General features: G+C 41.7%; 1 protein-coding gene across 3 annotated transcripts in view; it reads left to right on the top strand.

Moving 5' to 3' along the window:
* The window catches only part of Cep120 (centrosomal protein 120), a 66,544-nt gene that overhangs the window by 23,547 nt on the left and 22,942 nt on the right, over positions 1-20,055 (top strand). For 2 of the 3 annotated variants that reach the window (XM_034518260.2, XM_076912647.1), the window contains 8 exons: positions 1,182-1,331; positions 1,917-2,099; positions 6,008-6,104; positions 6,187-6,324; positions 9,634-9,723; positions 14,435-14,527; positions 15,656-15,817; positions 19,345-19,467. In XM_034518260.2, coding sequence (XP_034374151.1) covers positions 1,182-1,331; positions 1,917-2,099; positions 6,008-6,104; positions 6,187-6,324; positions 9,634-9,723; positions 14,435-14,527; positions 15,656-15,817; positions 19,345-19,467 — 1,036 coding nt within the window. The remainder of the gene's footprint in view (positions 1-1,181; positions 1,332-1,916; positions 2,100-6,007; positions 6,105-6,186; positions 6,325-9,633; positions 9,724-14,434; positions 14,528-15,655; positions 15,818-19,344; positions 19,468-20,055) is intronic. The other variant, XM_076912646.1, reaches the window with a different exon arrangement.

Raw genomic sequence — 20,055 nt, forward strand, 5'->3', positions numbered from 1 at the left:
GTTTAGGAAGTACTAATTCTAATTCTGACTTTTCTGTTCTTGTTTCTTGCTATCAGGGCCATTTCTTTAATGGTTGAGTGCCCACATTATATCAATACTGACATTATACCAATTATATCTGATATTGGGGTTTATAAGAGAAATGAACCAATCAACTTAGGAGGGTGACAGATTTAGAAATGATTTGTACATGAAGGACAATAGTAATTCTCTTGGTAAAGAAAGAGGGAAATAATTTTCTAAGCAGGAAATACATGCTCATGACCTATTTGTCACTTAACATGGAATTACCCGATGCTGGATTGGTGTTTGGTTCACTGGAAGCACTTTTTAGAGTACTGACCATTTGTTCTGTTGGACCAACGTGACATCATTATGCTCTACATACACAACTGTGTAATGACATTTGTGAGGGAAGATTGGTATTTGAAAATAAGTATAACCTGCACGTCTGTTTGGATAGTTCTCTTTTAATTGCTAAATGCTGTAGCAGGATGGTAGGAGTTGAAAGTGTCAGGCATGAACATTGAGATACTCACTTCAGTGGGTGAGTAATGATATAGGATTGGAGTGATATACAGGATATATTTTTTTGTAGGAAGAACAGTTTTTTACTAGTTGAGTTTAAGTTTGATTATAGTTTTATATATGAGTAACAAAATGCAAGATGAAATTTAAGCAAGAATTACAGTGTCTATAAATTTGTGTTTAAATTTAGCTTTCACAAAATTTATAAATTAAAATTTAAACTAAAAGCAGTTAGGCTTCTTACATTTAATCTAGTGTGATTTTTATGATGAAAAGATGAAATTGTGTGTCATTCATTTGGTGTATGCATAATATATTTGTATTATTTTTATCTTTATCCTCTGTTCAAAGTCAGAGTACTATAAATTTGTTCTTTGGCGTTGCTTAAGGGCTGTTTAACCCATAAATACTAGACCATTACTGAATGAAGGAAACTATAGGTCTGTAGTTCAGTATATCAAGCGTTTCTTGAATGCCTCCTAGATTGCAGAAATTGCTTGTTCCTGTATAGCCTTCTATACAAGTCATAGTCCAGGATTTGTACTTTATCTTAAAAATTGTATATTCATAATTTGTTGTATGCTGTTTAAACCCATCTGGCCTCTTGTGTCAGCTATGGAGTGTAATGTAGACCTGTGTGTCCTGTGTTTCAGGTATTCCTACCCATTCTTCGGCAGTGCAGCTCCTATTATGACTAACCCTCCTGTAGAAGTTCGGAAAAATATGGAAGTTTTTCTTCCTCAGTCTTATTGTGCTTTTGATTTTGCAACTATGCCTCACCAGCTACAAGACACGTTCCTACGGTAATATATGAGATTCCTTTGCAGCATGGATTTATTATATATATTTATATATAGTCCCACAGTAGCATCTGCACTGAGGAATTAAGAAATGAGTTTACTGATGTCAGTCCTGTCTGCTCTGTAGCAGAGCTTCCATGGTTTCGTGTCAGTCCCAGCGTAGGCATTAGAAACATGTTAAGGCGATCTCAGGAACAAGAAGAGAGGAAGATTATTTCATTTTGCTCATTTAGCCACCAGATGTAGTATATTTTCCTCACTTTCATTTTAATCTAGCTATGGGAAATAGATTTTTCAAGGAAAATTGGCCTGTGAAATTTGCTTTTCTTACAGTATCATACCCCAAACTTACAAGTTCTTAAAAGAAGAATAGAGGCTAGCTCAAGAGTGTGAAATGACTTGTGAAGATAAGTGTTCAGAGAGTTCTCTTTACTGCTTAGAGATACAGAAGACAGTGCTTCAGATGTGTTCCCTGGGGAGCTGAACCTTTAACTGTTGTGTTAAATAACTTCCCAGGTAGCAAAATATCTGTTGTTTGGAAAGGACTGCCTCAGGCTTGCTAACTGTGGACATGGTGTCTCTCCTTAGGATTCCACTGCTGGTAGAGTTATGGCACAAGGATAAAATGAGTAAAGACTTACTTCTTGGGATCGCAAGAATTCAGCTTTCTAACATCCTGTCTTCAGAAAAGACCCGGTTTTTAGGTGCCAATGGTGAACAGTGTTGGCGGCAGACTTACAGTGAGAGCGTGCCTGTTATAGCAGCCCAGGGGTAAGCCTTCATAGCAGTGCTCTTTGTCTCTCCCTCATCCCTGTGAGGAGTCTCACTACGATGCCACAACCTCAGTTCTTCATGTCATCTTGCTGGTGGATTTTCTTTGACCTGGGGGTGGGTTTCTTATCATTTCTTCATTAGGTTTTTGATATCTATTTACTCAGAAAAGTATAAGAATTTTTGTGGCTACCATATCATGATTCTTGTTCAGACTGTTAAGTATTTAAGTATCCTTTCCACCTTTACCCTGATAATTGTAAATTTTATTATTTATTTATTTACATTGTGTGAGAGAGAAGAGGAGCAAGAATGTGTGTGTGGAGGTCAGAGGACAGACAACTCTTGCGAAGTCGAGTCTCTCCTGCCACTTGTGGGACATAGGAACAGGACTCAGGTTGTCGGGCCTGTGTATAAATGCCTCTTTGAACCACCTCACTGCCCCTAGGCTGGCATGTGTTTAAATTTGTGTGTGATTTAATTATATATGTATGTTTACCACATGTGGAGATTGGAAGAGGGCAAAATTCTTTGGATCTGGAGTTACAGGCCCTTACGAGCTACCTGATCTGGGTGCTGGGAACCAAACAGGTCTTATAAGAGATGCAAGTTCTCTTGACAGCGGAACTGTTTCTCCATCCCCTTAGTTTGATGATTTTATAATTAAGGAGCTGGTATTTCTTGTTTTGTTTTATTTGTAGCCCTGAGGGTTCTTATCCAGGGCTTTGTGTACATTGGGCAGTGCTCTGCTGCAGAGCTCTAGCCCAGATGTTAGGATCTGCTGTTTGATTATAGTAAGTTAAGCTTATGTATTTTGTGTTATTTTTCATTAGGAATGATGTGATTTCTTTTTCCACTTGAAAAATATTTTAAAATTTGTTTGAAATTTAAATAATGAGAATGTTATAAATGCCAGCCTTCAGTGGCAGTTTTGAAATTATGTTATTAGTAGCTTGAGATATAGCAGTGGTCAAACACTTATCTAGCATGCACAATCGATAGGTTCAGTCAGCAGCACTTACAAAAGAATAATGCCTTGGTTAGCTTTTATTAGCTTCACATAACCTAAAGTCAGCTGGGAAGAAGGACTCTGAAATGAAGTATGGCTTGATCAGATAAGTCTGTCGACATGTCTGTGTGGCATTGTCATAACTGCTGACTGATGTAAGAGGACTCAGCCCACTATGGGTGGTACCATCCCTAGGCTGATGATGAGACCATCCCTAGGCTGATGAGACCATCCCTAGGCTGATGAGACCATCCCTAGGCTGATGAGACCATCCCTAGGCTGATGAGACCATCCCTAGGCTGATGAGACCATCCCTAGGCTGATGAGACCATCCCTAGGCTGATGAGACCATCCCTAGGCTGATGAGACCATCCCTAGGCTGATGAGACCATCCCTAGGCTGATGAGACCATCCCTAGGCTGATGAGACCATCCCTAGGCTGATGAGACCATCCCTAGGCTGATGAGACCATCCCTAGGCTGATGAGACCATCCCTAGGCTGATGAGACCATCCCTAGGCTGATGAGACCATCCCTAGGCTGATGAGACCATCCCTAGGCTGATGAGACCATCCCTAGGCTGATGAGACCATCCCTAGGCTGATGAGACCATCCCTAGGCTGATGAGACCATCCCTAGGCTGATGGGACCATCCCTAGGCTGATGAGACCATCCCTAGGCTGATGGGACCATCCCTAGGCTGATGAGACCATCCCTAGGCTGATGAGACCATCCCTAGGCTGATGAGACCATCCCTAGGCTGATGAGACCATCCCTAGGCTGATGAGACCATCCCTAGGCTGATGAGACCATCCCTAGGCTGATGGGACCATCCCTAGGCTGATGAGACCATCCCTAGGCTGATGAGACCATCCCTAGGCTGATGAGACCATCCCTAGGCTGATGAGACCATCCCTAGGCTGATGAGACCATCCCTAGGCTGATGGGTCTAGAGTATATAAAAAGGCTAGTTGAGCATGAGCCAGAAAGATCCAATCCAATTAGCAGCATTTTTCTATGGTATTTTCTTCTGTCCCTGCTTGAGTTCCTGGCCTGGTTTATCTGTCAGACAAGTGAAAGCCTACCTCTCAAGTTGCTTTGGGTCATTGTTTTATCATAGAAGTAAAAAGTAAACTAGAATAAGTATATTGTTTCTTTTACTTGAACTTTATTGCTACAGTAAAAGCGTTTACCTTTTTTAAATTAGCAATAAAAATTCGGTTCAAATTAATATTATAGAATATTATTTTAAAAACTAGTGAGAATGTAGAAAAAATAAGATTCAGCAAAAATCAGAGATCTACTGAAAATGTCCTCCTTACTCCCATCCATCCAGTGTCACATCCAGAGACTGGAAGGTTTGAGAAGCCTTTCTTCCTTTCTGGATGTGGAGCAGTACCTGGAGTGGCAGTTGTTTGGGTAGCTGAGAGCTCACTTTATTTTCATTCTTGCGCTGGAAAAGAAACTCTTAAAGCTTGGCATGTCACCAGTAGGCTATATGATTATATATTAGTGACTAATATGACTGTATTAGCGGTCATGAGCAGTTGAAGCTATTTCAGTGCTTCTATAATTATTTTCATTGCTGTGCTTTGTAGACAGAAGTTTAGATTTACCTAAATGAGAATTTTGAGATGTGCTCAGCGGCTCTTCTTTAACATAGTAGTGCTTCATCTAGAATATTTTCCCCTTAGTTTTGTGGGTGCTGTGACACATACACAGAAGTCCGAAGACCGTGCTGTGGTGTTGGTTTTCTTCTTCTAATCTCTGGAATCCTAGTCACATCTTCAGGCTCAGTAGCAAGTGCCTTTACCAACGGAGCCATCTTGCTGGCCCAGGAACGTCATTTTACTTAAAGACTTTATTGTGAAAGTGGAAGGAAAACAATGTGGACTTGGTTAGTTGAGGAGCTGTTAGTGATATAAGATCTGTTTATTTCAGCTATGTTTTAAAGGGTTGTTCGGGCTAGACAGTACTATTTTCTAACTACTAATTTTTTTTCTTGAATGTTTCATCTTTGGTTAATTAATAAGTAATGGAGATCTCTGATACAGAAGATGCTGATTATGGCCAAAGTAGCATATGATTATCTTACGTTCATGGATTGTCTGGAAGTACTGTGTCCAGGAGAAGGTTAACGTATGTGTATTCATTTCAGGAAAATAGACAAATTTTGAATGACTTAGATAACCCAGAGTAGCAAGGCTGCTGAGTGTATTTCACTGTAAATTCATCAGTGTGTTTTAGAGGTGGTAAGAATCACAGTATTGTACTGGACGGAGGTCAGTGGAAGAACCAGTGCCTACCATGCATAAATCCCTGGCTCCCTCAACAAAACAAAGCAAAGAAAAAATGCACACATTTAAAAATCAATGCATATGACTTAAGCACTCAGGCCTTATTTAAACGGGAGAAGGTAACACTGTCAGTGTGCACAGTTGTACATCTGCAGCAGAGGAAAGAATAAGGAAATGTGACCGGCGTGCCTGCTCATGCCTTTGGTCCCAGCACTCAAGAGGCAGAGGCCTCTGTGAGTTTAAGGCTCTGTGAGTTTAAACTCTGTGAGTTTAAGGCTAGCCTGGTCTACACAGCAGTTTCCAGGCCAGCCAGAGCTACTAAATATTCATTAGCAATAATTATGTGGGCTATATGACTTTTTATTTTTTGGAACAAATGCACAGCTACTTAGGTAAGTTTTAGTAAGTGTAAGTATTAAGGTTCTGTGTTGGTCAGTAAAAGCACACACTTGAGAACTCCTGAAGCCCATGGACACTGGCTCAGTTGGAGCATTAAGAGTGGGGTATGAGAGTTGTTCCTTATTCCTGCATACTACAGATGATGGAAGTGGAAGGAAATACAAGTTTCCATGAACTTTACAATAATTCTCATTTCATTTGTAGGTCAAATAACAGGATAGTAGACCTTTCTTACACAATGACTCTGGAGGACTATGGCCTAGTGAAAATGCGTGAGATCTTTGTATCAGAGTCATCTCAGGTAAGTGCAGTTGTTACAGTTCCCAACCCAGGATCTAAGGTGTTTCTGGGTGTGCCCCATACTCTTTCCTTTCACGTTGTAGGCTCAGAAGCCATCGTCTCCTCCTCCAGCTCCTTGTCCTTCTGAGATCCAAGTAGAACCCCGAGAGACCTTAGAGTACAAGGCTGCACTCGAGCTAGAGATGTGGAAAGAGATGCAGGAAGACATATTTGAAAGCCAGGTAGGTTGAAGTTGTACTCTAAAATCTGTTTAACCACCTAGTTTAGGTTTTCCTTCTCTACAACTAGGTTTTCTCTACATGTTGTTGTCTATAGTTTCTTTGACTGTCAACAAAATCTTTTTGAGATTTACTTATGTGTACGCGTATGTGTTGGTGTGGGTGTGTGCACATGATGGAGCTGCCACGAAGCTGAGAAAAGCACTGGATCCCTGGAGCTGCAGTTGTGGTCCTTGAGATGTCTGATGTGGCTGCCAGGAACCAAAGTTGGGACTGTAATAAGAGCAGCCTGAGCTCTTAATGGCCAGCCCTCTCCATCCCCACAGAGCCCTCCTCAGAGAAAAGCAGAATTTTACAACATTAAAATACTTGAGATATGGCAGTTTCATAGCTACTATTCAGAAAGATTTCCCTGAATTTGACCACTATTGTTGGGAAAAATTAATGATGAGGTGGGTTTTGATTTTTGTTTTGTGGTAAACTCTGTACTCCTGGCTGTCCTGGAACTTACTATATACATTTGTCTAGCCTCCGACTCAGAGATGTGCCTGTCTGTCTCCCAGGTGCTGGGATTAAAGGCTCATACTGCCATGCTGGGCTTATAATGTTTTTTTTTTCTTTCTTTTCTTTTTTTTTTTTTTTTTTTTTTTTGGTTATTATATTTACATTTCAGATTTTATCCCCTTGCCCCCACTACCCAGGGACCTCCTATCCCATCCTCCCTCCTCATGCTTCTATGAGGATGTGTCCTCACCTACCTCCCCACTCAAATCCCCCCCCCCCCCCAGGTGTTCAGCCTTCATGGGACCAAAGATCTCCTCTCCCACCTATGCCCGACAAGGCCATCCTCCCCTACATGTACAGATGGTGTCATGGGTCCCTCCCTATGTGCTCCCAAGCTGGTGGTTTAGACCCTGGGGAGCTCTGGTTGGTTGGTATTGTTGCTCTCCTCATGGAGCCACAAACCCTTTCAGCTCCTTCAGTCTTCTCTCTAACTTCTCCATTGGGAAACCCTTGATCAGATCAGTGGTTAGCTGTGAGCATCTGCCTCTGAATGTGTCAGACTCTGGCAGACCTCTAAGGAGACAGTTATATCAGGCTCTTGTCAGCATGTACTTCCTGACATCCACATCAGTGTCTACCTTTGGTGACTGCACATGGGATGGATACTCAGGTGGAATGGTCTTCAGACGGCCTCTCCTTCAGTTTCTGTCCCACACTTGATCTCCATATTTGCTCTCTTGAGTATTTTTGTTATTCCTTTTAAGTAGGACCAAGGCATCCACACTTGGTCTTTCTTCTTCATGAGCTTCATGTGGTCTGTGAGTTGAATCTTGGCTATTGATTCAAGCTTTTGGGCTAATATCCACTTATCAGTGAGTAAATACCATGTGTGTTCTTTTGTGATTGGGTTACCTCACTCAGAATGATATTTTTTAGTTCCTTCCATTTACCTAAGAATTTCTTGAATTCATTATTTTTAATAGCTGAGGAATACTCCATTGTGTAAATGTACCACATTTTTTGTATCCATTCCTCTGTTGAATGACATCTGGGTTCTTTCCAGCTTCTGGCTATTATAAATAAGGCTGCTATGAACACAGTGGAGCATATGTCCTTGTTATATGTTGGAACATCTTCTGGGTATATATATATGCCCAGGAGTGGTATAGCTGGGTCTTCAGGTAATGCTAATGTCCAATTTCTGAGGAACCGCCAGACTGATTTCCAGAGTGGCTGTATCAGCTTGCAATCCTACCAACAATGGAGGAGTGTTCCTCTTTCTCCACATTCTCTCCAGCATCTACTATCACCTGGGTCTTTGATCTTAGCCATTCTGACTGGTGTGACGTGGTATGCTTATAATGTTTCTAATCTTGGGCACTTATTCTCCTTATTTCCTGAGACTACCAACATGAGTCTCTCAAGCAGTGAGTTAGAGACCAGAACTCACTACCAGCTCTGATGTTTGCAGGGTACTCATAAGGGATTATTTCACTCAAGAAAGTTTCTTTTTTTTTTCTTTTTTTGGTTTTTCATTGCCTGGCAAAAGTTTCTTTTTTTATGCTTAAATTTTTTAAATTTATATTTTGTGTGTGTGTGCATGCATTTGTGATAGGATGTGAGCCTCTGAGTTGGTTCTCTACTACCATGTTGGTCCTGAGTTAACAGTTTCAGGTCTCGGGCTTGACAGCAAGCACTTTCATGCTCTGAGTTCTGTTGCTGACCCCTGGTTTTGAGTTTTGAGAGCATCTCACATAAGCTAGGCTGACCTAACTAAGTAGGATGATTGATTAGTGTCAAGGATGACTTTTTAAGTGCTGGAATTATAGGTGTGTGCCACTATATGTGGCCCAAGCTCTATTTTATTTGTCTGTCTGTCTGTTCATCCATCCGTCCAGTCCGTTCGTCCATCCTTCTGTTATTTTAACAAATAAGAAAGGGACTAGATAGACTCTCAGTTAAGAGCACCCATGTAGCAATTCACAACCATCCGTAAATCCAGTTCCTGGGGATCTGATGTTTTATGGCCTCCAGGGGTGCCAGGCACACACATATAAGCAGGCAAAACATTCTTACACATAAAATTTTAAAGTAAACTTAAAGTTTTGGCGGTGGTAAGTTGGCTTAGTGGTTTAGACATTGGCTGTTCTTTCAGAGAACCTGGAATAACACCCAAATAGAGGCTGTTCTACTTAGGGTTACTCCTGCTGTGATGAGACAGCGTGACCAAAGCAACTTGGGAAGAAAAGGGTTGAGTTGGCTTTCACTTCCTCTTCAGCTTTCATCATTGAAGGAAGTCAGGACAGGAACATGCAGGCAGGAGCTGATGTAGAGGCCATGGAGGGGTGCTACTTACTGGCTTGCTCAGCATGCTTTTTTATATAACTCAGGACTATTGGTTCAAGGGTAGCACAGTGGGCTGGGCCCTCCCCCATCATATCAGTCATTAATTATAAAAAGCCTTACAGGCTTGCCTACAGCCTCATCTTATGGAGGCATTTTCCTAATTGAGGTTTCTTTTCTCAGGTGACTTCAGCTTGTCTCAAATTGACTTGAAACTAGCCAGCATAGAGGCTCTGTAATTCCAGTCCCACGGGACATGATGCCCTCTTCTGGCCTCTTTTGGGCACTAGGCAGAGAGAAACATGCAAATAGACCATCCATATATATATATATACATGATATAAAAATAAAACAGAGCACTTTAAAGATATTGGTAATCAGTAGTAGTTCCTAAACTAAAAGTTTTTTTTTTGCTCATTTGAAGTATTTATCATTTTTACATAACTGTTTTTCTTTCTTTTACAGCTGAAGCAGAAAGAACTAGCTCACATGCAAGCTCTTGCAGAAGAATGGAAAAAAAGGGACAGGGAAAGAGAATCACTCGTGAAGAAAAAGGTAAAGCAAAAGCTTGTTTAAAAACCGAGAGAGAAAAGGAGAGAGTCTCTGTGGTTATAGCTTCTTACTGTACTACAGAGTTTGGGAAGAAATAAACTTCTTAATTCTTAGTACAAACAGACAGACTTGAATATCTAATGCACTTTGAACTAAGCCAAAAGAAAAGGACACTTTAAAGTCTCCATTCCTAAGAAATGTTCGTTTAAACGGGCCTGCATACATCTTAAATATTGTCCTTGTTTACTCTTTGAGCTTTATTATAAAAGTAATGTGGCCAGAACTCACATGTTGCATATTACTGATGTAAGGTTAACGTTTTGAAGTTTTTATTTTGAGACAAGCTAAGTTCCTCCTTGGACCATTTCATTTCATGCTATTGTTCTTTAACGTCAATGATGAACTAATTTGAGAAATTTAATAAAATCGTTGCAATGAGACAGATCCAGCTGTGCCCTTTCATTCCCAAAGAAGTTGTTTTAATATCATGAGGTTAAAAGTAAAAAAATAAAAAGAACCTACCATACCAAAACTAGGATGTAGCACAGTGGTAGGCATGCATGCCTGGCACTCGTGTGGCCACATGTTCAGTCCTTAGCATTGCAGAGCACAGGACAGGAGACCCTCCCAAGTAAGTTTGGGTTTGCTCTTATTTTGGTGATACTTTTTTTAGTTAATATTTTTTATTGGTTTCCGTGGATACTATCATTTCTAGCATCTGAGCTTGAATTTGAGCCCATGGCTACTTAGTAACTCTTCAGAAAACAGACTCTGAGGCTGGAGACATGGCTGTGTCAAAGCAACTACTTAGCAGGGACACAGCATCCTGGGCTCCATCTCTTAACACCACAAATAAAGAAATGAAATTGAAAATAAAAGCAAGTAGATTTTAATGCTACCTTGCATTTATTCCTCACATTTGAAGGCAGATGTGGAGTTGCCATTTCTTCAATCCCAAGTACATTTTTTTTTTTTTGTTTTTTTTTTTTTTTTATTTTTTTGTTTTTTGAGACTCGGTTTCTCTGTGTAGTCCTGGCTGTCCTGGATCTCACTCTGTAGACCAGGCTGGCCTCGAACTCAGAAATCCACCTGTCTCTGCCTCTCAAGTGCTGGAACTAAAGGCGTGTGCAACCACTGCCTGGCCCAAGTACATTTTAAAAACTGGAGATTTCATTTGTCTTAAAGTGTTTTATTTTGAAAGCATTTTGAAACCTGGGAAGTGCTAAGATACATGATTGGTCTTTAACAAACTTTAACAAGCCGCTGTAAAATCAAGTCAGTGGGGAGAAAGACAACTTTTCTTCAGTCAGAGGTCCTTTAAAGCTAGTTTCTTTTAGAAGTTCACAATGGTATTTTTATGAGCACAGCATTTGAGCCCTTTCTGTCAATTTCTTGTTTTCATTTGAAGATTTTTTTTAACGATATATGACGTCTTTAATACTTAGATGGTTTACCTGAATCAATATATACACCTGGTTGCTGTCTTACATTCTGGAATAGCTGATAAAATTTTAGTTTGCCCTGTACACAATTATCCATCATATAGCTAGCTCTCTTGTCTCCCCAAAGCAGGCCACATCAGCTGTATACATAGGGAGTGTAAGGAAATACTTAATTGATAAGCTCAGGCCTGCATTTCAGGAATGGAGTAGCTACTGTCACATACGTTCTGAAGCCATTCAAGAGAGAAAAAGCTCATTGAAGGTGCTTGAAAACAGGCACCACATTAAAATATGGGTGGTGTGTAAGAGGAAGAGACATCTCAGCACATCGTAATTTATAGCATCCTTTCAGAAATAGGTCACTTGAAGACAAATGCTTAGTTTAAAAAGTGTGCTTAGGAGGAAAGGAAAAGTGTGGAAGAACTGCAGGACATGCTGAGGAGGTCTGCATGAGCAAGTGTTACAAGGAGGAGGGTACAGCCGAGCAGAGGCTTGCTCACCCATGCTCATGTCCCAGAGGTGTCCAGTGCTGTCACTGTTAGCTTTTCAGCCATCTCGATTGTAATGTACCATTTCAGAGAGGACAGTAGCTGCAGTTTCTGTGTTCTGAGGTTTGGATGACCCCAGTTGAGAAAAAGGAATTTAGATGATGATTTTATATCCATGCATGCATGCATACATACATACATATATACATGCATGCATGCATGCATGCACACATACATTGTGAAGAAGAGGCAATGGGTTTATAAGAGCTGATGGGGGCCTTAGCCCACCATACAACCCCACTGCTTCCTCTGCTCAGTTTACTTTCAGACTCCCAAGTAGTTGCTGTCACAGCTTTTCTCTTACTAGACAATGCCAGCTCATCCTGGCCTGGCCTGTGGGAGACACTAGGCTTCCTTCTCTGTATGTCCCTCACACGCTACTGTCTTTACTTGTCTTGTTCCTGGTTTACATGCCAGATCCGACATCTTGCTTAGTTGACTGGTTTGTCTCAGGGTCCTGTCCATGTGTCCTCTTTGTTCTGTGTATCCTCACCTGTTTGGTGATCTCATCCTAGCTTGGCATTGTATGTGTTGAATTGTATACATTATACACACATGTGTGAGCTACACCTTTTCTGCTTCCATCCCTGACTTCTTCCCTGGAAACTGCTTGGCCACGGAGCTGCCTGTGCTGCTGCCAGCTGACTGTCTGACATGCACCTCAGGTCCCGAATACCTGAAGCCAGTTTCATCTCATTTTCTTTGGATTTGTTCTACTTGATTCACATGTAACTAAATGACATTACCTTTTCCTTAGTTCAGACTTGAAGCAAGTCCTCTTTAGTTCTCTTGTGCTTGGTGCATTAGTACATCCTTCGGCTTCACAGTGCGCAAATGTTTCGGAAGGTAACCACTTTCCATCACATCCATCACCATGTCCTCTAAGCTAGTTTGGTCTTGTTTCTAAGAGTGCAGGTTACATTCTACTTAGCTTGTCTCATTCCTTCCTGGCCTTTTTACCTTGTCAGCCCATGTCATCTGCGGCACCTCGGTGTTGTCTTCTATCTACCTCATGACTTTTTGTTTGTTCCCATCATGCTGGCTCCTGGAACTCCTCACATGTGCTAATAAGCCTCTCCCTTTCTTGGGATATGTGGAACACTTGTCTCTGGAGATACTTTTGTGGTCTGCTCAGAATAATCACAATAAAGCCTTCTCTGATTGTCATATCCAAAGTAGTGTCCCATTTCTGTCATAGGCACCAAGTCTCCCCTGACTCTGCTGTATTTTTTTCCTGACATTGACTAACATTAGATGTACACTTGTTTATTTATAGTCCATCTTCCCCCAGAACACGGGTTCCGCTTGTATTTTGCCCAGAATATGCTAGTGTATAATAAATAGTCACTAAAATAAAGGATATATGTTTAAAGAATAGACATATTCAACAGGCATTCAGTAGGTATGTATGTCTGAAAGTGCAGGGAGGTTAACCTTATAATATAAATTTGGGAGTCCCTGGTGGACTAGTCCCTGAGAGGTCACTGCATGAGAGCAAGTATCCAGAACCAAGCATGGTGCAAGCAGACATGGATGTTTGGGTATTTTTACATTATGATTTCATTAAGTTGTACTTGCCACAGTTTATAAAAAACAAAGCCAAATGTTGAGCTGGAAGATTGATTGGTGTGCTAGTTCTAAGAAAATCAAAATAGCAATGTCAGATTTTGCAATCAGATTAAGAATATGGATGGTGAGCACAGTCATGCTAGGTTTACAAACAGACTTCTGGATTTTTTTTTTTTTTTTTTTTGCCACCAGTATTGTGAGTAGAATTTTTAAGTAACGGATTATAGAGTGAGCCTGTAGATGTGGGCTTTGGCAGTGCATCTACTGGTGTCTAAACAGTACGGCTGCACCTGGATATCATAGTTTTGAAAAGATTGAGTCCAGAACCTAAGTGTCTGTCTCCTAAGTTAGATTCAAGTCATTGAAGAACATAGAAGCCATAGTATGTAAAGTAGTTGCACTGTGTACTGATCTTGGAGAAGAACAGATCAGGAGAGGAGGGAAGGAAAGACTGTGCCAGCCTTGGATATTGTGAAGACAAATTTCTCTTTTCTTTCTCTACAGAACTAGATAAAAGGGTAGGTTTCTGAGAAGTGTCAAACCAGGAGTTCGTTCATTAGCCTTAGGAAAGAGGAGCTCTGGATCGGGCCTAGGTCCTAGAGCCTGGGGATGGTGAAGGTGGAAATGACACTGGCTTTGGAAAGTCCCAGTGTCACATGAGTTAACTGATGAAGTGGAGTGTCCTCCACCCTGAGTGTACACTGAACTGGGAGCATTCTATCCTGAAGGGAGCTCTATTTGCAGAAGTGCACCTTGGGTTGGATGTGATGGTATACACCTTTAATCCCAGCATTTGGGAGGAGTTCATGGCCAGCCTGGTCAGCATAGGGAGTTCCAGGCAATCAGAGCTTCCAAGAGAGACTCCGTCTCTACAAAACAAAACAAAACCAAAATTCAGGTCATAGGCCTAAAGGAATAGGCTATTGGTACAGAAGCACGGGATTTCTGTAGCACTTGACATCTCAGTAGCAGAGTGGGCTTTCTTGGGAGACCCCAGTGCAAATGTCCATGCAGAAGCATGCTGTCTTCCTTTCTCGGAAGAATTTCTGCTTTGACTTGGTACATGTTATATTTCTTTCTTATTCTTAAATTCTATTTTAGTGGAAGTGTATGTTGTCTTGAACATGAAGATCACTTTCTTTTTCTGTGTTTTAGGTAGCTGAATACAGTATCTTAGAAGGCAAACTTCAAAAAGCCCTAACGGATCTGGAGAACCGAGAGCAGCAGCTTGCCAGTGCAGAAACAGAGGTAGTGACGGCTCTTTGCCCTTCATTCCCTAGGCTGTGGAGTCCGTCCCCCTTTGCACTTGTCCTGTGCGTTATGTAATCTGCCTTGCATGGAGACTGCATTTTGGACACGGAGACACTGCTGTGGAACTGGTACAGCATGTTCGGATGGTGGGGTGCAGCAGAAAAGCCAGTGCCTTTCAACCAGTTTTGCTCACTTCTCCAAGAGTGGTTTTGTTTTAACTTCATTCTGAGTAAAGAGTGGTTATTTTCACTGCCCGGAGAAGGGAATCTGGGGCATGTTCAAGACCATAAAAACCTGATTGCGCTTCAGAGGGAAAGAGTATCCCTTTATTCTTTAAAGGTTTGATCTCATGTACCTATAATTCAGGAGGCAGAGTCAGGAGTATCATGAGTCTGGAGCCAGCCTGGGCTACATAACCAGTTCCAAAGCGGCCTAGCTACATAGCAGAAAAAATAAATAAATAAATAAAAAAGATTGGCATCCAAGACACATGAAAATTTATTGTAGCATTATACATAGTCAGTAGTACATTAGATCTTAACGAAACTGTACCTTAGGACTTTTCTATAAAATACAAATGTGTAATATACATAAACTTATATGTCCCTTCCTAATTATAATGTTTCTTAAGATTTCATCAGTAAATCTTATTCTCACCGAACCACTGTTACATTTCTGGAGGTTTTTAGTAAGTTAGGTGTATTGGCCTGCTTAAATCCTTCTTCTACATCAGTGCTTTCCAACCTTTCTAATATTGTGACCCTTTAATACAGTTTCTCATGTATGGTGACCCCCAACCATAATTTTTTGTTGCTACTTGCTAACTGTAATTTTATTTATTTTATTTATATGAGACTACTGTAGCTGTCCTCATACTCACCAGAAGAGTATCAAATCCCATTACAGATGTCTGTGAGCCACCATGTGGTTGCTGGGAATTGAACTCAGGACCTCTGGAAGAGCAGTCCTCTTAACAGCTGAGTCATCTCTCCAGCCCACAAGATAACACTTGAGGAACTGAACTGTCTCCCCGGCTCAGTGTGTACTATTCTGAACACTGACTGATCTAAGGCTGACCATGCTAGTGGTGGTAGGCTAGCCTCCTAACGGTGCTTTCCGTTTCAGCTTCAGAGAGAGAGAAAGGAAGTGCAGTTAGAACGGGAGCGGAACCTTCAAGAGCTGCAGGACTCTGTCCGAAGGGCCAGAGACGACTGTGTGTACCAAGTGGAGCTGGAGAGGCTGAAGCTGAGGCAGCTGGAGGAGGACAAACAGCGGCTTCAGCAGCAGGTGGGAGAGCTCTGCTTTGAGAAGTGCAGCCTGGGGAGTGCTGGCACCCGCGGGTCGGACTGCTGTGCTCACTGCCCAGAGGGTCTGACTAAAGTTGGATTGGTTTTTAAGTTAAAGCCAAGGACTATGTTAGTATAATTTTCTTATCCTTAGAACCATTTTTGTAAAACTGTATCATTTCAGGTAACTTAAAATGTAGGTTTTTCTGTAAATCTCTTTTTAACAACATAGACATTCATTAAGACATTAATGCCTTAAGTATCCTAAAACAATCCAGTGCTTTTTAGATCATACATTTTGTAAGAAGAGTTCTGCCCTCCTCTTGCTATCATGGTCCCTTTGTATGCCCATCCTTTATACAATTGTTAGAGTCCACCCATGGCTGGGTCACTTGGGTGGACTGGGCGTCTTCATTGCTGTGTTTGCTGAGCTGGACACATAGAAACACTGTTGTTGCTGGTCTTGCATAACCTCTGCTCCTGTGCTGTCCCCTGTCTTCCTCCACCCTCAGGCCTCCTGCGCTGTCCTGCAGCCCTCTTCCTCTGTCTAGACTCAGCCTTCAACTTGCTCCACTCTTCCACATTTATATTCAAGACTACACTACGTTCGTGCTTCAGCCCCACTTGGCGCACACAGTGTCATTTATGTCAGTCATGGGCCATCTGAGCTTATGTTGCAGCAAGGTAGTTTTGAAAATTGAGGAGTGTAGCACACTTGAAAACCTACTACTGCCTTCTCACCACTTACAGGGTAATGATCAGGATCATGAGCCTCACAGCCTGTGCAGTTTCTACCCATCTGTGTGATGTATCCCCACTCTGCACCTCTGTATGTAGGAGAAAATTATTTAAATCTGGCCTGGGGTTTCTACACCACCTTTGACCTTTGGTTACTGAGTTCCTGGATAAAAACCCATACAAATAAGCCTTAGTCAGCACAATAGCTGGGCAGCTGCCTCCCCTTCATGCTGTTAGAATCCACTTTTCTATCGATAACCCGAGTTATGACTTACTGTTTCCTGTGTTCCATCTGGGCTGCTCTTCACTCCAGTTGGGCAGCCCTCAGGGCCCCTTTTTTTATGGCTCAGCTAAGCCATGGCAGCTCCTCCTTTCCCCATCAGCACACCCTGCTAGCTTCTCCCACAGGACCTCACTGCATTCTGTTTTCCATGGGCCTGTGTATTTTATGAGTCCTTCTTTTACTTACAGTAAAATGTCACTTTCCCCAAATAATATTTTCAAGCTTATGTTGAGTGTACTCCTGGAATATCACTTTCTTGCTCTCTGCTTTACAACGTGCCAGTTTCTATGATCAGTTAATCAGCCTCAGATTGTTGCTCCATAAAACCTTTTTTGTTTATAGTTCTGTCCTGGAGTCCAGCCTGGTGTCGCAGTGATAGGAACGAACTCAATAAATATTTGTAGAAAAGGGCAGGGGTTGGGGGGAGATCACATTGTTAAAAATTCAACCTATCTTTCTTGAAAAATTTCAGTGTGTATTAGATGTGTATGACGAATGCTTCGGGGCCTTCTGTCACGAATAGTTTCCATAGTAGCTCAAGGCTCTCTCACCATACTGTTTATATGGTTGTAACTGTGAATTTGGTTGTATTGAGGGTCTCCTTCACCATATAAAAGTGGGTGTTTGTCATGCGGTTCACCAGTAGTAGCGTTCTTCTTCCACCTCAAGATTTAGGCACCTAGAGCAAAGGCATCAACAGCAGAGTCAAGGGACTGCTTGGAGCACACGCCCACCCTCTGTCATGTGCCTGTCACCCACCCCAACATGGTGCCACTGACCCAAAAAGTTCTATAGCAGGAGTCTTGGTGTGAAAATTGGTAATTTGAAAAAAATATCAAAGGCATGTATTTATTCTTGAAGCTCACTTTTTATCAGGGGAAAAATTGGTGAATAACCCAATTTGCTCAAGGGAAAAGCATAACGGAAATTTGGGGTCATGACACTGACAAGGTTGCATATATTAAATATGTCATTCAAATTAGATTAGTAGAAGAGATAGTTAAACAGAAAGAGAACTGATGGAGATAAACCCATCTGTATTCACGTGAGACCAGGTACCAGAACTGGGTCATGGCAGTGATGCTGGCCTCCCAAGGAGCATCCTCTGCCCTAGCAGCTTTACCCCACAACTGCAGGGTAACAGCAGTGGTTGCTCATCATAATGTCCCTGAACAGTGAAGAACCAGATGCACCTATTATTAGTATGTTTTTTGTTCAAATATAAAAGTGGGGGCTAGGAACATGTCTTGGTCTGAGAGAGTGTATGCCAGGCAAGCGTTGCGACCTGAGTTGGGATCCCAAGCAGCCATGTAAAAGCTGGGCATGCTGATAATGCCCTACAATCCCAGTGCTGGGAGGGAGGCAGAAACAGGAGCATCCCTCCAGCTGCTGTCCAGCCCAGCTCATCAGTCTGAGAGCTCCAGGTTCAGTAAAAGACCTCTTTCAGAGTATAAGTTGGAAAATCATGGAAAAAGATGCTGATGTTGACCTCTGGCTTCCACACATGTGTACACACACACACGCACACACACACAGACACATACATTATGCACATAAAACAAATGTATTTTTATAAGCGAGATCATTTCCAAAGGTTTTTGCTGGTTTTCGAAAAGTGAATTACCCAGAAACTTTTCATGTAGGGGCGGCTCCTTCTAAAGATGCTGATGATCCATGAGGACCATCCAGGCAGCTTCACAACAGTGTCACGGCCGTCCTTGTGCCGGTTGAAGTCACCACTGTTGGTTTAAATTGTACCTGAGCCACGCAACTTGTCACTGTTTCAGCTTAATTACGTGTGACGTCATAGAAAAAGAGCCTATAGGTTTGTCTAACTGACATCAGTATATGTTTTCAGAAGTCATCCTCAACAATTGTCATTTGCATTTTAATCTACATTTGAAAAGATCTTATAAAGTATTTATTATATACTTTTGTTTACTTGCCCTTTAAGACATCCAGTAGCTCAGGATAGCCCAGAAAGCATTGTATCCCTCAAGCTTACCTTCAACATAGGCTGTCTTCCCACTCTGTCCTCAAGCATTGGGGTTACAAGTGTTACATAGATTACACAGCCACCATCCTCAGCCAAAATGAATGTCTTCCTGCCCTCAGTTACAGTGCTTAATTAAGGCCACCCACTACCTGTCTGTCCATCTGTCTGTCCCTCCTCCCCTTCCCTGTATGCCCCAATAACTTTCCAAGTATTGGGAGTTGTGATGAGAGCCAGTCCAGCAGGATGGGCAGCCCCTGCTCCTGGTTAGTCCCTGGGGTCTTTGGCATTCCTTCAGGCGTTAGCCCTTCAATCCTTCATTTTTTACCTAGTTTAAAAACAGAAAAAGCTCTTCTGTTAGTTAATTTGCTGAATTCTTAAGTACTGATCATTTTCTTTTTCCCAAATGTTCTACCATAACATGTTTTAGACTAATAATGACACTATTAAATCAGATTGTGCAGTATCAAGATCTGTTTGTAATGGCTGTCATACACTTTCTCTTTCAATACAGCTTAATGATGCTGAAAATAAGTATAAGATTCTGGAAAAAGAGTTTCAGCAGTTCAAGGATCAACAAAACAGCAAACCAGAAATGCGGCTGCAGTCAGAAATAAACCTCCTCACCTTGGAAAAGGTAACTGTGTCAGCTCTGTCAGTGTAACTAGCTCTAGTGATCAACTTATAAAGTCACTAAGCAATACGTGTGCACCCAACTCCGTTCTGGTACAGCACGGCAGAGCAGTCAAGGTGTGTGACATTGGTTGTGTTTGAACTGGTTGTGTGCTATCAGTAACAGTTTGCATAAATAGATCTGTGAACAGAAGTGACTACTATAGGAAGAAAGGAATCAAACCTTGTCAGAAGATGAAAGGCCCAGACCCAGAGTCTGAGTAGGAATGTATAGAAGCAGGGTACAGCCAGTGTTTGTTCCAGTTTATCCAGGGTAACCCTGCTGCTAGTGCCATATCTGGGACCTCAAATCCTCTGATTTAGTGGTGAACTTTCAGTGTTGAGGCGGTCATTGTGACTGCTCTATTTCTGTGCTTTCTGGATTCTGTGTCCTGCACAGGAACATTCAGGGCAGAGACCCATATTCCCTAGCCTTTAGTTTAGAGAAGGAAGATTCACTCCACTCCATTTTCTGTGTTTAAAATTCAGTCATGCCTGCCATTTATGTTGGAATTCCTCCATAACCAAAATGTGCAGTACGGCATTACAAAGT

This window comes from Arvicanthis niloticus, chromosome 14, assembly GCF_011762505.2.
Source record: "Arvicanthis niloticus isolate mArvNil1 chromosome 14, mArvNil1.pat.X, whole genome shotgun sequence".
Classification (NCBI taxonomy): Eukaryota; Metazoa; Chordata; class Mammalia; order Rodentia; family Muridae; genus Arvicanthis; species Arvicanthis niloticus.